The following is a 21,716-nucleotide window of genomic DNA, read 5'->3' on the forward strand; positions in this document are numbered from 1 at the left end:
TTAAAGAAAACAAAATGAGCTAAATCTAATTTTACATAAATAACTAAAGGGTAAATCTGCCTTAAACTTCTAAATGGCCGGATGCCCAACAAGAGCTGCATTAAATTTTAAAAGTCTCACATGTCTTATCTTTTAGGCCTCGTTAAATCTTTGTTTGATATTTTTCCTTTAAACCATGACCATTAGCCTGTGTCATAATTCCATTATGAACAATAAAACACTCCAATATTGATATTCTCATTTTCTGTATATGTTCACTCTTTGCACATTTATATCTTTAACCACACTAGCATGCTAAAAACAGGCGTCAGCATATCCACATTGCTAGTTGGTATGTCCACATAGATTGGCTAACATATCAGTAGTGACCCTGGAGTCAGCTACAGCAATAACACTATCCTTTACTACTCCACCATGACTGTCACGTAATACTTCTGAAGTTTCTCTGTCACACAGGCCTCCTGTTTCTGCACTTACATCTCTTCACATCCTGCTAATGGCTTTAGTAGTAGGGATGAGAGGTCAGCAGCAGCTGAGGTAGTGGTCAGGGAATTGCAACATGAGAAGGTGAAACCATGATGCAAATCGAGCCAAATATCAATAGTATCGATACTCATGCTGGTATCAGTATCGGATCGATACTAGTGTGATAGGATTGATTTTTTTTTTCTTTCTGTGCTCTAAATTCAGTATGTAGCCCACTAAAAATAAAATAAGTACCTCAAACATGCACTATGAAAAATGTCTGAACTTTTTGTGTTGAGTGTTTTACATAATACACAGTATTTATTTAAATCCAAACAGATCAGCAATATGAACGTGAACTACGAGTGGTTCATGAATGAATTCTGTGGTTATAAAGGCTCTCCAGCTCCTTTGTTCTTAGGCTGCATTGCTGGTTTTCATCTGTGTTCCACTAATATCTGTAAGTGTGGGAAGTTTGTCTCCCACTCCCACCCACAGAGTTCGCTGATTAGATTCCTGTTTCAAGTGCACAGATCGGTGGAATTAGCTGATTGGTCCAGCCAGTCACCACAGTACTGGTGTAACACGTGGGCCACCTGGACATCTCCAGTAAATTAACAACAGCCAGATGCTGAAATTACAGGGTGACCAAAAGAGCCAAAATCTGCCCCCAAAAAAAGCTGTGTTAATCTTTTCTTGTCGTCGGTTTACCACAATGTAGCTGCAAGTACACATTTGCCTGTTTGTTTACACGTCCATCTGACTGTGAATCTCCCCCATGCTTACATAACTTCAGAGTACTTTGGCTCCACTAATCTGGGATGTATTTCAGGGGATTAACTTCAGTCAGTGAATGGAATCACTCTCGTGTAGACCCGCTGATCAGTTTTGTGGACTGGGTGATGGCTTAATCCTGCGATTGTCTGGTTTGTCAACTACAGATGGATGACACATTAAAGGAAGAGCCAACGTAAAATGTCTAAGTAGCCACTATATGTTGCCAGGACAGCTTCAGTGGGCCTTGGCATTGATTCTGCAAGTCTGTGAACGTCTGCTGAAAGAATGGAAGGCCATTAAAATCATACATTTTATCTGATTAAGGTGAGGTCTTTCTGTCACGTTATGGGCTGAATATTGGTCTCTGTTGGCAGACTGTAGGGATGTACGGATCGAAACGTCTACCTGCAGAAAGCGTCTGCTGCCAGATAGAGGCTAGCGTGCCAAGTATGTGGTGTTATTGTTGGTCCAATCAGTCAGCAAAATTATAAGCACAAAGAGCTGACGTGAAATGAGCGTCTGTACTTTTAAGACTGCAATTTTCTATCTTTGGAAGTCTGCACGGGATCTCGTTAGCACAGGTTGAAAACAACTCTAGAAAGCTCTGCGCAGGCAAATACCTGCGCAAACGTGACACAGGCGCAGTACCATGGAACAAGCGTTAGTCTTGTCACAGTCTTGTCTTCCTCAGTCTGTCTGCACCTCATCCCCTTACAGTCACAGAGTGCGTTAATCATGCAGCGTCATGCGTTATTCATAGGCAACGCCCATTTGTTATTAGCCACTGCCTCAGTGTGCATAACTCCTTTCCCTTTATCACGTACAGTAATTCATGAATTTGGCATGAAATCACATGATCTACATTTATTAAACCTAATTCTGCTCTGATGTTTTTTTGTGTCTTTATAGCGTATGATATTATGCTTTGCTAAGCTGAATCTCTAAACTTGGCAGCGTTAACATCTACCCACTGATTTCTACCCACTGACCTCATCTTGTTTATCCGTGGACTCCTTTCTCTCTCATATCTTTGTTGAGTCCTCGTTGGCAGCCTTCATCACTTCTTACCTTTGTTTGTTTGTTGTTGTTTTTCCAAGTGGCACCACCAAACTTGGCTTGAACATTCGTTTCTCCTGCAAGATCAGAGTGCTGGTTAGCTTCAACTGGTGAAGTAATGAAAAAGCAAAACAACATGTTGCGGAGACGTATAAGATGTATTTCTCTGACTCCCCGCAGGGCCGCCCGATAAACTCCCCCAGCCCACCAAGCCTTTGCCAACGGCGCCCTCTCCTCGCTCCCATCCTCCTTCGGACCCTCGTAAACAAGACAGGCAGACGCAACTCCCAATGCTGCCTACGCGACCGTCGCAGCCCAATGCTAAACCCAACATCTGCGATGGAGGCTTCAACACCCTGGCCATACTGAGAAGGGAGATGTTCGTCTTCAAGGTAAAACAACAGCATGTGATATCACAACAAAGCTAGGGGCTCTTCACGTTTGGTTTGTTTCCAGCAATCTCAAGTTTTTAACCCAAGAGCTGTTTTTTTCTTTTACCAATAGCCTGGATCTCTTAGCTGTGTGGGAGCACAGAAATCATTGTTCCCAGTCCAAATCACCACTGAGCTAGAAGAGACTTCATCCCTGCACCATACGTCTGGGTGTAATACATAACTTGACTAGCTGATAACACCAACACAAGAACAACCTGGCCCTACAGTCCATCTCTGTTAGTCTTAATTAAGACCAACAGAGAAAAATTGTGATAAATATTTTATTAAATATATGAAAACACAATTAATAATAAATACATGAAAATACACTGGGAATCCTACTAACAAGAGGGCTCAATTTCAGACTGATAGCAGCCCGGCTCGGTCTTATGGTAGGATTCATGACAGGTCATAAGGTCAGTGTTAGCATGCTCAACAATCTCATTTTGCAGCACGAAATAACTGAAGTAGAAAACTTTATCTAATCGGATTAAACAGATATTGACAAAGTTTAGCTTTGAGGATATAATCTCCATTTGAAACAACAATATTGTAAATATGTATTATAAATCTGTGTAATATAAAATGTGTAATCGTTTAATACACAATAGTACATATAATAGGATCTAATATATACATGATTTTAAATTGATTGCATCCTGCTTGTTATCATCAGCTACTTTTTTGGTTTTGTTTTTTAAAGTTGGGTTGTAGTTACATGCAGAATAAATTGCTGTAAGTTTGGAGGATTATCTAAATATTATTACCTAAATAAGAGCTTTTTCTGTTATTCTGCTTCATGTTTGGCATGTGCATAGTGTGGAAAAACTTCACTTGATGGTAATATAAGTTATTTCACAGTTTCACAGTGCGGTTCTAGCTTGTGGAAATACTGTGGAACCTGTTCTGTTCTCTTGAAGCTGTTGCCTCTGTATTTTATCCCATTATTAAAGAGGCTATTATGTCTGAAGGAAGACTTCCTAGTTAACTTGGGGTCTATTGAACTAGAATTTACAAAGAAGGAAAGGCATGCAGTGCACAGTAGAATACAGTTTCTCCTTCTCTAGAGAAGCTCAGCTTGGTTTTCATTCCAGTACAAGAGAAAAAACACACATCTTTATCCTTGGTCTTAGCTTGTGAGAGCGAGACCTTGGCAACATGCAGTAAGGAACAGAGAAAAACCCTGGGGCTGCACAAAGCTGTCCTGTGTTCTCCACAGAAAGGAGAAAGAGTGCCTATAATGCTTTATGTGAGTGTGACTGTATTTTCTGTGGATATAAGTAGACAGTATTCATTGGTTAAATAAGAGACTTGTGGAGCCAGAGTAAAACCAGTTTTCGTCCTCTCTGCACCCCTCGCTGCAACTTTCTTCTTGTTGACTCAAAAAATAAATTAAAAAAAAAAGGACTCGTGGAGCTGAAGCTGCTGCCTGTAAGGATATTTACCCAAAATTAGACTGGAAGCCCACACTGAGCCTGGTTTGGCTGTGGAAACAATACCTGCTTGTCACAGTAGTCTAGTCCAGCCTCTCTCTTTCACATGGTGCCTGCAGCAGCAGCTACTGTCAGCCTTCATTACTCCCAGGGCAACAGCCTGTCCTGATGGAGTGATGAGGATCATGGGATGTCTACAGAGCTCAGAGGTAGTGCTGAGATAAAAAAAGATGTTCAGCAATCAGCCAAATGTTTTATGACTTTAGGAAGTGAAGGAGAAAGGCTCTAAATATCTGTCCCAGTGATCCCAGCGTCTGAAATTAAAATGTGGTTCACTGCTGCAGAAGTTTCCTGGTCTTAATTTATCACATTGGTCGTCTCAAGCATGACTTTGATATTGTTTATATCTAATCTGTTTATATATCCAAGCATTGTTTTTTCTCAGTTCTTAAGGTTCAAAATTGGGGATGGAAACAAGAGAAAAAACCACAATAACAACACTGGTCCGGTCGTGTTGAGTCAAACGATGATTTTAATGAACACACGCGTGGGAGATGGACACTGATGCAGACAGCCTCAAAATCTCAAAATGGTGGAGCATTGCTCAAACTTTTATAGCCTCTGGTGCCTCCACCTTATCATAAAAAGCCTAAACATTTACATGCTTTCTCTCACACAGCGCCTAAGCTACGACCTTGGCTCCCTGCTTATCTGCTCCTGCTGAGATGGGGCAGAAAACTCCAGCATATTCTGTTCTCTTCTAATCAGACAAATAAGACAATAACTCTCTGTGAACAGTATTTCTTATAACTCAGCAGTATAATGCATCATAAAGCAATGTCATTCATTCACACCAAGTCAGCAGTTTAATGTAATGCAAATCAGTTTAGCTAATGCAATAGTTATCAGCTTCTTCTAATTCAGGAGAATAATGCAAACTAATCTACATAATAATTCACAATCTTGAATTCGGGGTATAACATGGCATAAAATAACACTACAATCCAACACAGTCTACATGAATATTTCGTTATTTTTTTTTAATTTATGGCTACCTATATATTTACCTTTGCCAAAGAGGTTATGTGATTGGTTTAGTTTGTTTGCAGGATTCAGGATTATTGAAAAATTATTATTCAGAAACAACAGTTTTGCAGAGGTGGGGCTTGACCCACAGACTATATTTATTTATTACAATTAAATATCAATTAAAATGGGAAAAAAACAGTGAGGTGAGAAATCATCCTTATATTCACAAGAAGGTTTCAGACACAAACCTGGATTCTTCTGGATCAAGAGACTCTATTGATGCTCGGTGTTGAGTGAATTTTCAGCCTTGGTGGAAGGATGCTGTGTATGTGCTCCGCTGCTTTACTGTGAGGACCTAAAACAAGGGATGTCATGATTTTATTGTTATGAGCCAACCATTTCATATAACTCACACCTTACAATTGTAGGATATTGTTGATCTCAGCACTGTGCTGAAGATGTGTAAAGCACAAAAGAATCTGCTTCTAGAGGCTCTTTAAAATTAGACACTAGTATGTTTAAAAGGCAGGGGTCAGTGTAAATATTGGAAAGATGTATTTCTGTAAAAGGGGTAAACGTCCTTGGCAGTTGTGATGAGGACACACGATAGCTCCGAACATTGTGAATGAATTCTGCTAGAACTTTGTAGGGGTGTAGAGGGGGTCATGCTAAAATTTGGCTTCCATCCACCGACATCTTCAAGCTCATCCTCACGATTTATTGGTGGAAAACTGACAAAAAGGCTCGTAACTTAGAAAGTACGATTCTTAGTGTGGTGTATATTGTCAGCATATAGTAAGTACTGTTGACAGATTTAAAATAGCATGTCACATTTGACCTCTGACATCTCCTTTAAAGCCAATAGATTAATCTGAAGGTCAAAGTGATAATAATGCTATTTGGAACTATTGAAACCTGCCATTGTTTGCATTGACAACATACAGGTGATGATCTATGCTGATTCTAAATGCCATGTCACCTTGGACCTCTGACCTCTTCTTCAAGGTCAAATAAGGTCAAACTTTTGTAAAAATGGCTTTTATCTTTAAATGAGGCTAAAATTTTACTGCCTTTGTTTATGCTGGCAACATTTAGGAAATGATATTGTCGATGCCTTCTGCTAAGGTGATCCCAAAATGTGTTACATCTTTAAAGTATCGTAAGGAGAATGAGCTTCCTAGTTATATAGATAATAATAACAATAAGCTGAAGTTAATAATGTCCAGTTATTTATAAATGAATACCTGTTATAAAAGGCTGTAAGTGTAATAAGCTAAAGTTTTAGCCTAAACCCTTTGCTCAGTAATTTTTTGTATTGATTTCATTTTTGTGTATTGCTAGGATTTATTTACTTATATTTACACTTTCAAAATAAAAGAATCATTTTTATTATTGTATGTTCCAATAGTTCTCCAGGATGCAATGGACCTGCAGAGATGTGATGGTTTGTGGGGAGAGAGCCCATTTTAGCAAACAGATATTAAAACGATAAGGAGCATTTTGATGAAGTCATATTTCAGCTGTTTCTTTTGTGTTGCACTTGCTGCTCATCTGTACACTGCAGCCTTGTTTTGTTACGCATCATTTGGCTTAGTCCCGTCACTTTTCTATTAAGCACTGTATTATCAATTGTTTCATAATTCACAAACTCTGTAACGTAAAGCTGTGATGTATGATAGCTTATGTGCACAGTGCTTGAAAAACAACCCGTATGCAAAAGACATCATGTTTGCAATTTGTCTTAGTTAATGATAGTGTGCTAAATAAGCAGGGGAACCTGTAATTGCTCGGCTTAAGTGGGCATCCACTTATGTTAAATTGGCATGGTGCTTCCATTATTTTGTTGGCTTTCAGCGTTTCGCTGGCACCGCCTCACATTTTCCTAAACATCCCGGGGAGCGAAGGGGAAAGATTTGCAGAACACATGTAAGCGTAGCTGTAAATCCACTGTGTTCACATCGTTAAGACCACCAGCAATATCAGAGTCATGATGATTTGTTCTCCCCTTAGAGTAATCTGCGTCTCAGCCCGTGAATCAAGTGTGTTTAGTGAAGTGAAATGAATAAGGGAGCACGGGTTTGACTTGGATTCCATCTCCAAGTGTGCTTTTCTGGAGGAGCAGGTGGTCCTAATATTTCTTGATTCTCAGTGAGTATTTTGCCAACTTTCTGCGAGCAGACTGACGTATCGTGTTAACGCCTCTTTCCTCCTGGTAGATGAAGCTGCCCAACTGTAAAACAGTTTATCTGGAATCATAATTAGAGATGTTTGGATTACTCCGGACTCTGATAAATTCCCTTCAGAACCAGCCAATGTACACGCACGAGTTTACAGACTGGCTGCAGCGATGGCTCGCTGAGTTTTCAGGGGGTTTTTAACTTCACAAGGCTGATTTGTTCTTTACTTGATTGTTCGATTGATTCCTTGCTTGGTTACTTTGCTCTGCGGGTCCATTTGGCCCCGCATAACTGGGTTGTATTCACCATCCCAGCTTGATTGTTTTGGAAAACCAAAGGCCAGTCGATGCCAAGTCATTATAGCAGAGATCTCAGCGGTCCCGCCGCCCCTGACAGGTGGTCCAGCAATGTAAAGTAGGGAGCTTTAAAGTGAAGGTGATCTGGTGAAATTCACTGGGAGCAGTGGGGTTTTCAGTGCAATTTCATTGTTGATATGCATCATAGTAGGCTTTTGCAGCTCATTGTTAGAGCAATTCAGAGCTTGGATTTCTTTTCACATGGACCCGCTGCTCTGCAAAAGGAAAAATAGGCTGCAGGAAAAAGTATTGTTGTATTTAAAATGATCATTCAGGGCAGAACTCTGATGAGGATGTATGTCGAAACTTTGGATATCGCAAGTATTCTGTTTTAAAACATATAGGAGGCTACAGGTTTGTATACGGAACATCTCTTATCAAACCAGGATATTTGGATGATTGCTGTCGGATACTCATCAAATATTTTTGCTGTTCTAGACCTTCAGATGCTCACAGAACAGGTATTCTTAACGAGTGGCACTAAAACAGCAGCAGAAAACAGTGAATCAAGAGCGACAACGTTGCCGTGCAGAGACAGAGGTTTCTGTTTTTAGAAAATATTCACATGTTCCACCTGTGAATTTAAAATGGAGAGCAGATTATCAAAGACTCGCTGGGAAAAATGTTCCACTTTCACGTAACGTTACAGATTCAGGATCGATGAGTAACATTCAGGGCTGAGACGCCCTGATTGTGGCTCTTTATGACGCAGAAGTCCTTGTTATAAAGAATGCTGGGATAGACTAGTCTTTCAAGCAGTGCTGAAAGATGTCTGATTTATACGGGTTAACATTAATCTACACAGCCAGGCCGGGAGTCATGCTTGTTAAAGGTGGTTTTTTTACGGTGGCTCATTTTTCTTTCCTAGTGAGGTGACACGGGGTCACCCGGGGTTCACCGATGACTTCACAGATCCAGTGTCAACGGTAAATGCCCCGTAAAGCTACAAAGTTACTGTTGTTTTATGGTCGCAGCCACTTCAGGTTCAACTTTCTGTGAACCCGCAGGCCATATGCTCTCCCACCGGAGCTGGAAGCAGCACACACATTCATGTATATGCATGCGTACACTGGTGAAGAGTGCTTTCTCGGGCTTTAATTGCAACCAGTTTTTTCCCGCTGTACCGCAAACGTGCCCGCGTGTGACGCTTATGCTGTCTGACAACAAGCAGACCAAAAAAAAGTTTCCAGGAGTTCATTCAATTCCCATCAGGCTTGGATTGTAGTAAAATATGGATGGAGTCTCAGACATCATAATTAAAGTTTGGATTTGGGTTTATGGCTCACTGCTGTCTTGTCAGTTTTTAGAGGCAGAAAATCCAAACAGGGATTTGAGGATTTTAACTAAACATTCCCTACAACATGCTTTTCTTATAGCTGCAGTATTGCCTTTATGGAGCAAGAATTCAAAACAAGGATGCAAGGATTACAAAAAGGGAAATTACTGTGCTCATGCTTTTCTTTGTGCTATAAGGTTTCTTTTTTTCCCAAAGTAGTTTTTATCCCTAAAGCTAATTTTTTTTATTAAAGCTCACTGTTCAGTAAAACCTCTCTGTGAAAGCGGTGCTATAGAAATTGTTGTAGCTCTTGTTAGGTGATAGTTTAAATCTCCAAATTCATTTCACCCACTATGTCTCTGCTGTCGTTTAACAGTGACTCATTATGTTCGGACACTTGTAGCTGCATTACACGGACAGGATTAGAGCCTTTTGTTGTGCCCACATGCAGGTATACGTTTTTTCCCCTACAGGTCTATATATAAGCTTCCACCCAACACTCGACACACTAATGCTTTCATCTACTCTAGCTTCCATTATTGGTGCGTTGCCCGTTATATAGACATATAATAAATGGAAACTACCACCCCTCTCGCCCACTCACTGAGGGACACTTCCTTCCTTCGTGTGGACAGATATAGAGCAGGGGATTCTGCCGCGGGGCGCCTCGCTGTTCAGGATTGCCGATGCCGGAGCCACGCTCCTTGACTATGACATCCATTAATGAGAAAGCAGTTGCCAAATGGGCAGTAAGCTGTCGTGTCTTCTTAATATCTTTTTGAGCAGTGGAATGAAAAGCAAGAGAGAGAGAGAGTCCAAAAATAGCGCGCGTCTGGAGTGGATTTTTAATGCCACCAATTCAGTTTTTGGACAATTGTAAGACTTCTTTTTCAGGTGTCCTGAGAATTCAAAGAGAAAGAGAGATGAAAAGCTGAACACCACTCTCGTGTCTAATTTTAATCTAAAGCCTCTGGGTGATTAGCTTAGCTTAGTTTAACTGAGCAGAAAGATGAGAAGCAGGGGGGAAGCAGCCAGCTTGGGCATGCTCAAAGGTAACAAACCCCCTACCAGCACCTCTGAATTTCACTTAATAATGTGTTATGTGTTATCATTTGTTTTAATCTGTACCCACATTCCAGTTTGAAATGTGCCGGCCGCTTGCCCATTTTCTAATCTTTATGTTAAGCTAAGCTAACTCTCTGATCCTTTTCTCTTACCATATGTTTAATGTCCTCCTGTGAGATTGGTACCTAAGTGCTTCAGAGCAGGAATGTCAAACTTGTTTTATATCAAGGGGCCACGTACAGCCCACTTTGATCTCAGGTTGGACAAGAGGAGTGAAACTTGACTTTCTGTCAACCTACAGACATTTAACTAGTAATTTAATCCCTGTGATATCTTAATATAAGATGAAGAAGTGTAATTTTAACAGCACATCTCAGCTTTTTTGCATAAAATTATAGAAAAAGTTCTGCTCACTAAGCAGAAAGTCATTCTGTGGTTTATCTATTCTATCTTTGGTGTAGCAAATACAGGTACAAATTTATGCCATCCATCGTATTTTCCATTATAGCCATTGCTCGGCCAATTCTAGTCCCTGGGCCTTATGTTTGACACCCCTGCTTTTTAGCCTTTTTAGCAGCGGCAAATTTCCCCATGATGACATAGTTTTTCCCGAAACATAAACACACCTAGTTAAAATAAACAGTTGCAATTGTTGTTTCCCATGAAATCACTTTTTGTTCTCTAAAAAATACGACTGAAGTTTATTTCAGAGTATAAAATTGCAGAAACTGATAACACAGCCAGTCATTTTGGCAGTTTGATGCCGGAGCTGCTAAACACCGTTCTGCACTCTTGACTTTGGGGATGGAGGCTTACATCGTGCACAGAGCGCCACGCTGACATTTATTGGATTGGAAAATGTCCCCACAAAGATGAACTGTAAAGCTGGCGTATTAGAATTAAAATCTAACGGAAAGAAAGAGCTGCAGGTTGAGAAGTGAAAGCTGCCGTGTTTTGTTGCGCTGATGAAGGTCGCGCTTCATTATTTACAGCAGTTACAGTTACGTCCCTGCAGTCTTGCTTCTTGGCCTTGAGCACATGTATGAAATGAATGAATGAAACAGCTTTTATTTGTCACTAGCAGGTTGCCCTGTGCGTGCGTCATGTTAGATGAGTGAGAGGTCAACGCGGCTGTCATCCAGATATCACTGCCTGTCATATTCTCACCTCTTCTCTCAGCACATAAACACAAAAGGCGGCAGCAGATGCTTACCCGGGGCTGACGTGGGTGTCGAGGTTTTTAGGTTTAACCTCATTTTTACACAACAAATTCAAAAAAGCGTTGATCTCTCGGAATAGCTTCATTGTCTCCACTTGTTGTTCTTTGCTAATAACAGGGCGGTCTACTTGCTCTTTTGTCCTTTGCAGAAAGATTTCACGCCGGTTCTTTTCATTTTCATTGATTGATAAGTATTTATGCAGTGTTCAACGATTTGAGTCACTTCTTAAATGTGCCGTGTTCTTGTTTTTCATTCCTGTGTTGGCGCTTTACGTCGGGGCAAAGTCTGTAAGTCATCAGCCTCGAACTTTCTAAGAGTCTGATTGAGTCATGTACCCAGCATGCCGCTGTGAAGGGTCGGCGTGTGAACGCGTAGTGTAATTCACACCAGTGTGTTTCAGCTCGGCTCACAAAGATTAGTGATGCTGAGTTGTTTTGAATCTCTGTAATCGTTTTTTTGCCCCTCGCTTTCTAATCGTCTCGTGTCACTTGGTTACCATTTTATGTTGTGATTTTATGGTCGTTTGCATCGCTGGTCTTATTATGATTTTCTGGATCTCTGTACACGTCTGACGCCACTTTGCTGTTGTTGTTGTTGTTGTTGTGTTCTCTTTGTGGTCATTTTGTGTCACTTGGTTGTCATTTTATGGCTGTTTTGCATCTTTTTGTGTAACTTTGTTCACTTGCACGCTTTACTAATCATTTTGCCTACATATGCAATTGTCTTGGATTTCTGTACATGTTATTGCATTTTTTTGTTCTTTTGCATTTCTTTCTCATTTTTTGGTGTCACTTTTATGATTTTTTTGCATCTCTTTGTAGTCATTTCGAGTTTTTTTGGCTGTCTGGGCACATTTGGCTTCACTCTGTTGTTGTTTCGCCTCTTTGTAGTCATTCAGTGTAATGTTATGGCTGATTTGCGCCTCATTTTAGTATTTTGCACCACTTTAAATCTCAAGTGATACTTGAGGCTGTTTTGTTTGTTGAATCTATCAGTCATCAATAATCTTCCCCACCCCTACTAGTAGCAGACACCAAAAGATATTCCCACAGGTCAGGTGTCAATGCTGCGGTGGTTCAGAGCTGTTAAGGTGGAACGAGGAGGATCCGAGCATTAATTAGGCACACGGTTTTAGTCGGGATTGCTGATTGGTGTCTCTGTGTAATGATTATTTGCCAGTCATCTTGCGGCAGAATCCTCATGAATTAATGCGCTAAACAGATACCTGTTCATTTCAGAATTAATGAAGTGCAAAGTGCTCTCCATCGTGTGTGTGTGTGTGTGTGTTTTGTTGATTTGTCAGCTCAGCAGGTCAGGTACTTCATGCAGTACACCAGTGTGTTGTGCAGTATTGATTTTGCCAACAAAACACTCGGTTCAGCTGTCAGCGAGGCAGTTTGGGATCCGCTTCGCAAACTTTCCTCAGCACAAAAACTCATCGGTAGAACCAGATTTTTTTTATTTATCCAGGAGGGCAGAATTTATATTCCTGTAGAAACCAGATTTGAATTCAGCCTCATCGCTCTGAATGCATCGTCATGTGCCACGAGACTGTATACTTGATAAACTCGGTACCGCCCTTTTCCTCAAAGCGGAGAGCGGTGTGATATTTCCATCTTTCGCTAAGACTGAACTCGCTCTGATTATTCTGAACGTTCCTGTAATTGAGAAGCGCCTGCTGAAATTTTCTACAAGTCGCCCGAGCTTTGTTTTCAGAGTGGGAGTGGGAAGTTGGGGCAGGCGGGAGAAAGAACATTTTCCCTTTTTATAAAGTCAAAAGGACTCAAATGGCTCGGATTTCACAGTTTTGATCTGTTTTCAATTACTCGGCCGGGCCGCGTACAGAAGAAAATGCTGAACAACTGAAATCTATGGAGGCAGTAGGTGTGGAGCGAGAGTGGGAGAGGAGAGGAAAAAGCAGAGGAACTGGAATGAGAGACAAGGGGAAAATGAAAAGAAAGAGGAGGACGAGTCCAGGGAGAGTGCAGAGTCCCAGAGAAACAATTGGATTAGACAAAGAGAGAGAAAGAGAGCTGTGCAGAGAGTCTTTGATAAATTGGCTGTTTATTTAGCTTTCGCTGTGAATGAGGCAGGGTGCGATGATGTGCTGTCTCCCCTGCATCCCTCCCTACGAGGTCGGGCTTTTTTGGCCCGAGCGCCCAGCGTGTTAAGGAGGTGCAATTGGCCATTCATTGCCAAAGGGTGGGACATCTTTCTGAGTCCTAATGGCTTTTGCAGCTGTGTCTCTCCCCGGCTCCCTCTGTCATCAAGTTTCATCCAACATCAAAAAGACACACCTTCCACTTGTCCCCCCCGCCCCAAAAAAAAAAGAAGTCAGCCCCTTGGGTCCTCATAAAGCTCCTGACTATCACTTTTGCCCCTGTTACTTGATGGTTTTCCCAGCATGTTCTTCAGGCTCTGCATGTGTAGCGACAGTCGCCGAGGCTTTCCAGACAACCTGAGAAAGCACATGTGTGTCTTAAAAGCATCACGGCTGTCACCAGCAGGCTTTGTTGCATGAGCAGCAAAGCAAGGCGCTGGCCTGAATTCAGCGTATCAGATAGATTCACTGCCAGCTGTGTCACTATATGCAGAAATTCCTTATAGCTGTAGTTTGTTTCTGTTCTTAGATCAGGGCAGCGTGTTGTTTGGGATCTTAGAAACATTCATGTGCATTTTTTCCTACTTGATCTTCTGATGATGTTTTTCACACATGCGTGCGTCTTATTCTCTAGAACACACTGGATTCTTCCTGTGATTGCTGCTGCACTGAAAGAGGAAAGCTAAATCTTCGCTAAGCGGGCTTTTTGTTGGGTTTTTTGTTGGGGTTTTTTGCCAAAAAGGCCTTTATAGGATGACGGCAGACATCATGCTTTCAACTTCTAAGGGTATATTCTACCTCTGACAATCTGTGTGTCAGACCTTTAAAGGTTCTCATTTATTCCTAACATAGTCCTCTGTTCCCTTTCAGGACCACTGGTTTTGGCGGGTGAAAGATAACTCTGTAATGCAGGGATACCCCATGCCCATCCGAATGTTCTGGAGAGGCCTGCCGCCCAAGATAGACGCAGTCTATGAGAACAGCGAGGGCAAGTTTGTCTTCTTCAAAGGTGAGTCCTTTACACTCCACCACCATCACTGTTTAGTAAAGCTGTTTTTCATTACAGGCAAAGCATCATAAAGCTTTTTATCTGATCCTGCAGTGCTGTAGCCCAGTTGCCTCCGTGCAGTCCCGGCTTGCAGTAGCTCCATGTCTGCTCTGTTATCCCTACAAGTCATCGTCTTGTATAAGCTGGACGCTCATTCCTCCTATATTCAATTTCCATGTGTGTATGTTGAAAATAGAGGGATTTTTTTATGCTATCATGCTCCCTCTGAGCACTGCAGAGTTTAGTGCAAGTCTGGGGAGGATTAAAGCAGTTGTTTTGCTTTGGTAGGAAAGTTTACCACAAACAGTTTTGCCTTTTAATAATGCATGTGTTGCATTTTTCTGCTCCAGTGATATATTTTCATATAAAATCGTCCACTGCAGTTAAACACAATCTGTATGCACAGGTCTAGGAAATCACTGGAACAGCATGTGCAAGGAGAGCCTCGCCGCTTGATGAGACGTGATTTTAATTGTTCTTCTTTCTTTTTTTTTTGCTTTGCTGAAAGATTTGTCTTCACATTCAAATCTAGACTGAGCCCCCAAAACACAGCTTTATGACTAATTATGTCTGAAGCTGCAAAGCCACTTAAAAGAAGCAGCAAACAAACACGGCCCTCGTATTTGCATACACACAGAGAGGACGGGAGGCAGGGAAAGGCGGGGAAGGAAGGGTGTTGATGAAAGGAGACGTAGGTAACAACGAAACTCTGCTGGGATGATAAAAAAAAAACTACAAATCTTCTCTCAAACTCGTTTCTATTTCCAACACCAAACAATTCCTGGAAATGCAGACTGCTGGTCCCGGGTGTGCCACGAGCTCTGCAAGTTTGATTTCGCTGCCTTCTCCTCCACCCTGCTCTTTACTGGGCAGCGGTGGAGTTAGAAAATTCATACTAACAGAATGCCTTTTTTCATTTGAACACATGCAGCTGATTTCCCAGAAGGCCTTGTTCTGACTGTCACCATTTGGAAGAAAAATTAGGAAGAAAGTCGGTCAGAAAGCAGAAGGCGGCACGTTAACTCCTCGTCTAACCAGGCGTTTTGAATATACTCTGAACAGCTCTCGTCTGATGCAATTCTCTTAAAATACATCCACAGATGGGGACGTTGGAGTCTGCTTTGGCTGTCATGGCTGAGACACTGATTAGCTTAGTGCTTTTTGGGCAGGTCTGGAAACAGACACAGTATACATTAAGAGTGTGCTCTTCGTTCCTACGCCAATGTCAGTGTATTAGTTGTTTCCCTCGCTGAATTCTTCAGAGACGCAAGAAGTTCAGCATGAATTTTAAACGCATCAGTCGAACCGGGCCTGCTGTGTGGATTGCTAATCAGGCTATATGCCCTTACAGAATTACTATTCACAGTTTGGCAACACCATGCAGGCAGATTTAGAAGAAGAGTGTTTTACATGGAGAAATGTTGATTAATAAGAAGCTGTGTTGTGAATTGAAATTAAATTAATCAGATTAGCATGGGCTTTTGCAGCTTTACTCGGAGGCGCCCTGCATATGCACAGCACACATATAGGGGTATGTATCTTCCTCCTGGGAGGCAGGATCCAATCAGAGCTTGATTGAGGCTTTTGTGTCAGAGGACAGACAAAGCTACTCCCTACATCTAAATTATGCAGACATGGCTTATATTGTTTTATTTCAGATTAAGAGCAGAACAATACGCAGGCTCGGCTAATGTGGTAGGTTAAACTTGCATTTTTGCATTTTGACTTTGATTGATAGTTTCAAGTCTTTCTAAATATAACCTGATTTTCATTTGGCAACCCTATGGTCCCCTCCAGAGTCATAAAAGATCAGTGACACTCACCACTCGCTCATCACGTCCAATTTTAATCACTTAGAGATGATCAAAACTCTCACATTGAACTCGAGCTGTAGGCTGGACCAGTATTGGCGTGTACATTGAATTTTAAATTAAAAATGTCATTGAATTCACTCCCAACCAGTTTTGCCTGGTTCTGCTTTGTTCTTGTTTCTTCCTGTTAAAAGGGAGTTTTTTCCTCCCACTGTTTCCAAATGCTTGCTCAGAGGTTTTCTCCGTATTCTTGTAGGGTCTTATTTCAAGTTTGAGGTCATGGTGCTGGTTACAGTTATACACAGCCACAGGTATTTGGTATCCTGCTTATGTCTGGCTCTCTTCCTGTGTGGTATATTGTGTCAGTGCAGATATTCACGGTGGCCATGAGAGGTCAAATGCTCTGCAATTTAAGAAAACACCGGCAAATATAAACATGCTGCAAAAACACTCAAAACTTAACAGAAGTTTAATAAAGCAAAACAAAAGTAGAAAAAGTGTTTTTTTTATATAATACTCTACAGTAACGTATGTTTTCTATTAGCCACTTACTGTTAGCCACTTACTGTTAGCCACTTACTGTTAGCTTGTCACTTCTGCATCAGAGCTAGCTACCAAGTGTTGCAGCTAATGTTAACTCCATGAATTATATAAAGTTTTTATTAACATTTTTACTGTTTTTGGCTGTTCTTTGTAAAACTGTTGCCCCATGAAGAGGTTTTTGTATGTACTCAATAGCTAAATGCAGGATAAAATGTCTCAAACAAAGATATTTTCAGCAGCAGATTCTAATCTGAAACATTAAGTAGAGAAAAGGGGGCGGTATAATGAATTTAGGTATGAATGCTCATTGCCCCAGACGAAATAAAACATTTAGGACAGAGCATCTAATTTTAGCCAAAACATTAATACCCTGGCATTTTGGCTCTGAAAGGGTGAATGCTCGGGTCCTGAGCAGGAACTCTTCTAACACAGTGTAACCTTTTAGTACATTTACTGTTCCCTACCTTATAACACAGGGTTACAGATGGAGGTATCATGCAAAATAGCAGTCAGTTTACACTTCTGTTTTTTGTGAGAAATGGGGGTTATGTTTGGTTTATGTTCAGTAGTAGCAGTCAGCACGGTTCGTGCTCCATCGGCGCAGTTGTAGCAGTTTTTAGTTTTATGGGAGAATATCTGACAAACTTAGAATCTCCATAGGCTGTTTGTTGTACGTGGAAAAGCCTGCGATGATTTTTGCTTAAACGCCGTGTCGAAGAATACATTTCCAGATCTGAACGCGATGATTTCAAGCAGACATTAAAGCCACGGGGTCACACTGCACGTGCGTATGCATAATAAGTTAAGTACTCACAGGCGCATGTGTGGTTCCTGGTTTTCCCGTTTTTGTGTGTGGCCTGTGTAAAGAGGAGGCGTCTCCTTTTTGGAACAAATCTTCATCCTATATAACACTTTTCATACACTGTTGAGGGCAGGCGGGGGGGGGATTAGTCGCTGCAGTGCAGCAGATGCCAGAGCCACCACTACATCAAAGCAGCCCTCACAGCTCTGAAGATGAAGCTCGACTTTTATGTGGAGGCCGATGCAAGTCGACTCCAATTTAAAAAAGAAAGCGAGAACGGAGAATCCCATTCTATGTGGGATTGGGGGGGAAAAAGAGTGAGAGAAGGGAAAGTTTGGGAGTTTTTTTATGAATCAATTTGAACTCATTCTTTCTGGGGACGGGTCACTATTAACCTCAGGGTGTGGCGTGTTAGCGTGGCGTATCAAGGCCGGGAGGAAGCGTGACCCACGGTGAGCGGAGCGCTGAGAGAGAATGACTTGAAATGACAGGAATTTCCTTTTGAGAAAAAAAGAGGCCGTTGCAGGTCTCGCCTTCCCATTTAACATTCAGCCAACACCCTGTCCTACTGTTCCTTCCACCTTTCCATCTCTAAGGTATCCGTATTGTTTAAATACTTTAGGGTGAAATGTCAGACATGGGGAATTTGTGAAGAAAATGAATGAGGCCAGATATTGCTGGGATTTTGCCTCCCTTATTTGACATCCATTTCCTGCATTTGTTAAAAAAAAGAAAGAAAGAAGTTGTGTGGTCATCTGTAAAGCTGACCCTGCAGAAATTCCATGTAGTGTTTCAGGCTGATTGGTGTTTAGTTAGACACCAGGGAGACGCGAGGATCCGGCTCTTTAAACACAGCCAGTTAATCGGATTCTGCAAACACGGTTTGAATCTTTGATTCTCTGTTTTTGTCTTAAAAACAAGCTTTAAAAAACTTCAATTTACTTATATTCAATGTCTTGAATGTTACAGAGTTTCAGAGGCGACTGAAGCATACTGTGTGTGTGTCTGACATCTGCACATGTCACACACTCCTCCTTGTCAGCCCTTTTTTATGTTTTCCTCCAAACCCTGATTTATTTTTGTCAGCGCCGCGATTATTGAAAGAAATACTGTAAGTATTTTGCAGATATTAAACCGATGATTGCTCTTTTCCCGCTCATAAAACAGCAAACATTCATAGCCTCAGGCTCCGTTTCATTTGATTTAATCATAAAAAGGGAATAATAAAAACGCCATCTGCTCTGCCTTTGTCATTCCTACTCCTTCTTTCCCTTTTTCTTTTCTGCCACGTACCTCCCCCCACACACCCCAACACACATTTCCTCTTGACCCACCCTACGCCTCCACCATTGATGAAGAAATGCACTTCCTGGGGTCACGCGGTGTCAGAAATGTGCTGTTTAACCTAATTACTCCACAGGAAGGAGGCTGTAGAGAGGAAAAAATGGAGGCGAGGAACAAAGCAGAAAAAGATATATGGTTTTTAATATTTCAGCAACAATATCACAACCCAAGTATTTTCTTGGCTTCATGGATCCAGGAAACTTTTAAAAAATAAAGGTTTTAATTTGACTGTTTGGTTGCCAGTTTTCCCACAAGCTTTGCAGCTTTTTTCCTTTTATCACAGCTGAGCAGTTACCAGCTCAGTTTGCCAGCGCCAAAAAGTTCCCAGAGCACCTCTAAGCAAGGGCAAGGGGAGCTTGTCACCATTTCTGTTCCCTCTTTCAACAGTATCAGCATCAAATACAGTAATACAACGCAACAGGTTATTGCCTGCCGTGTGTTCAGTGCGTTTTGGGGTCTTTTGCCCCCCTGTATGGTAATCCCCACGGTTACTCGTCCTCCTTCTAATTTGTTTTCTCACTCTCTTTCTCGATATGCAGGAAAGCAGTTCTGGGTGTTTAAGGACACGGTGTTGCAGTCCGGATACCCCAAGGACATCTCCCAGTTTGCCCATGGCATGCCCTCACAGAGCATCGACACCGCCCTGTGGTGGGAGGATGTGGCCAAAACCTACTTCTTTAAAGGGGACAGGTGGGTACGAGTGGAGGTCTTAGATCAGTTCTGGACTTTCTTCCTTGAAAGCCGTGTGCAAATTTAGCCTGCAAAGGTCTCTTAAAAGCGAAGCGTATGATCTTAAATTGGTGGATATTTAGTATAACTAAACAAGAACGGGAAGAATGTTTTAAAGTAGCGTTTCTGATCTGACACAGAGTCGCTCTCAACCTGATTTCATTTGACACTTGTGCTAAAGAACCATCTGTAATATGTTGCTACAAAATCAGGTCAGCGACTCCTCTTAGAGGACGGTTCATTAGTTTTCTTTGTTTGTCTGCTGGCCCACATCATCAGGGTGAAAAAGGTTCAGGGAAAATGTGGGATAGAGTTAGATTTTCCCCATGCCTCTCACACCTGCTATGATAGGTATTATTTGAATTAACTCACTAGAGGAAGCTGACAGTGTGATAGTAAGATACTAGGTATACACATAAAATACCATCTGTTTCCATTTTCAGCCCTGTGTTCCTCTAGCCTTATAGTACCTGCTTTGTCTTCCCGTGGCTCATCGTTTGTTCCTGTTTAGGTACTGGCGCTACAATGAGGAAATGAGAATCATGGACCTTGGCTATCCTAAGCCTATCACAGTGTGGAGAGGTGTGCCTGAATCGCCACAGGGGGCCTTCGTGGACAAAGCCAATGGTACGATTTGTCCTGCACAATACTCTGGTTTGGCAAGCAAGTTGCAGTTCGTTTGCCAGGCTGCATTGATTTCAGATGGTCACTGGCAGGGTAGCATTGATTGAAATTTGCCCCACTTATTAAACTGAGTCTCAGTGTGTGGCACGCTTCCATACATGCAATACAGAGGGAAATGTTTTTTGCGTATTCCAAACAAAAAGCAGGTCAGATCATCCAGAAATACATTTTGTCCCTGTTTTTTATGAATTGTTTCACAAGAAAATATTGCGTAATCGGTCCATCCTGCTCTGAATGCCATAAGACCCAGTTGGAGCCGGACTATGGAAAGCAGAAAGGACAAGACCACCGCTGGGTGCTCATTCCGGTTTTAAGCCAACTGACTCTCTTCAGGCTTGGGTAGGCGGGATTAAAATCTCGCCGGGAGCTCAACGATAGGCCGCTCAGATGGCAAGGCTACAAAAATAATCTTTTCCCATTGGATGCACCGTGCCAGGTGGGTTTGGGGTCTGGTCTTGGCTGCAAGTCGTTTGGAAAAAACAGAGCAGGTGGTGTTGAAAGCTCGTGCCATCTGTGCCGAAGATCCCCCGCCAGACCTGTAGCTGGGCATTTCTGCCGGTGAGGCCAGGTGGAGCGGGCATCAATCAGAGCATGAAGGATGGACTGATATCCAAGCGGATGATGGCTGTTTGTGTATGTTTCTGCACGTAAATGTGTCGGCCTTCGTTTATTGAGAGAGCCGGCTGTTTGCCGAGACAGCGTGCCAAGTGGACCGCTCATAACACTGACCCAGATCGCCAGGCGTAATTGAGCACGCCACTGTAGCCCACGACAGTGTGTATGAGGCGGCACGTTTCGGAGCGGGGAGCCCAGGGCGACGTTGACCTGGTTCTAACCCACACAAGCTCAGCCTGTCTGACCTCTCATCTGCTCTCCCCCTCTGTGTCTCTCAGTGAATAGTTCTACTTGTTATGGAGCTGTATAGTTAGTCTTCATGTGGATCTTTCTATTTCTAACAAAAAACCCTTTTTCGCTTAATTTGGGTTAAATGTAGGAGAAAAGTGTGACAGAACCTGCCGCCAGATCAGAAAGAGGAGCATCCCGACAGTGGCTGTAATTCATCAGCTAATCACAATACTCAGCTGAGCTCTAAATACTAATTCAAAGAGCATTGTGTGGTTTGGCCTGTCTCACTATACGCGGCCAGGTTGTGAAGACAGAGCTCTGCCCGACAAGGTGATCAAGTCTCCCACTCGGCCAGGCCGGCCCCTCTTTCATCTAAAATCCCACCTTACGCTGTTTCATTTCCTCGCTCATACCATCTCCAACCGACACGTTGTTTAAAAAGCGCTGGCCTTCCTCGCCTGGAAACTTAGAACATTTCTTTCCTCATCTTCTTAGAGAGGAGTGCGCATAAATAACAAAT

At 42.1% G+C, this 21,716-nt stretch overlaps 1 protein-coding gene across 2 annotated transcripts in view; it reads left to right on the plus strand.

Annotated features, from left to right (window-relative positions):
- The window catches only part of mmp16a (matrix metallopeptidase 16a (membrane-inserted)), a 75,129-nt gene that overhangs the window by 51,035 nt on the left and 2,378 nt on the right, over positions 1-21,716 (plus strand). For both annotated transcript variants that reach the window (XM_085362714.1, XM_085362715.1), the window contains 4 exons: positions 2,479-2,690; positions 14,260-14,398; positions 19,477-19,627; positions 20,178-20,293. In XM_085362714.1, coding sequence (XP_085218840.1) covers positions 2,479-2,690; positions 14,260-14,398; positions 19,477-19,627; positions 20,178-20,293 — 618 coding nt within the window. The remainder of the gene's footprint in view (positions 1-2,478; positions 2,691-14,259; positions 14,399-19,476; positions 19,628-20,177; positions 20,294-21,716) is intronic.

This window comes from Diplotaxodon limnothrissa, linkage group LG9, assembly GCF_057381915.1.
Source record: "Diplotaxodon limnothrissa isolate DT_005_m linkage group LG9, D_limnothrissa_male_GT1.1, whole genome shotgun sequence".
Lineage (NCBI taxonomy): Eukaryota > Metazoa > Chordata > Actinopteri > Cichliformes > Cichlidae > Diplotaxodon > Diplotaxodon limnothrissa.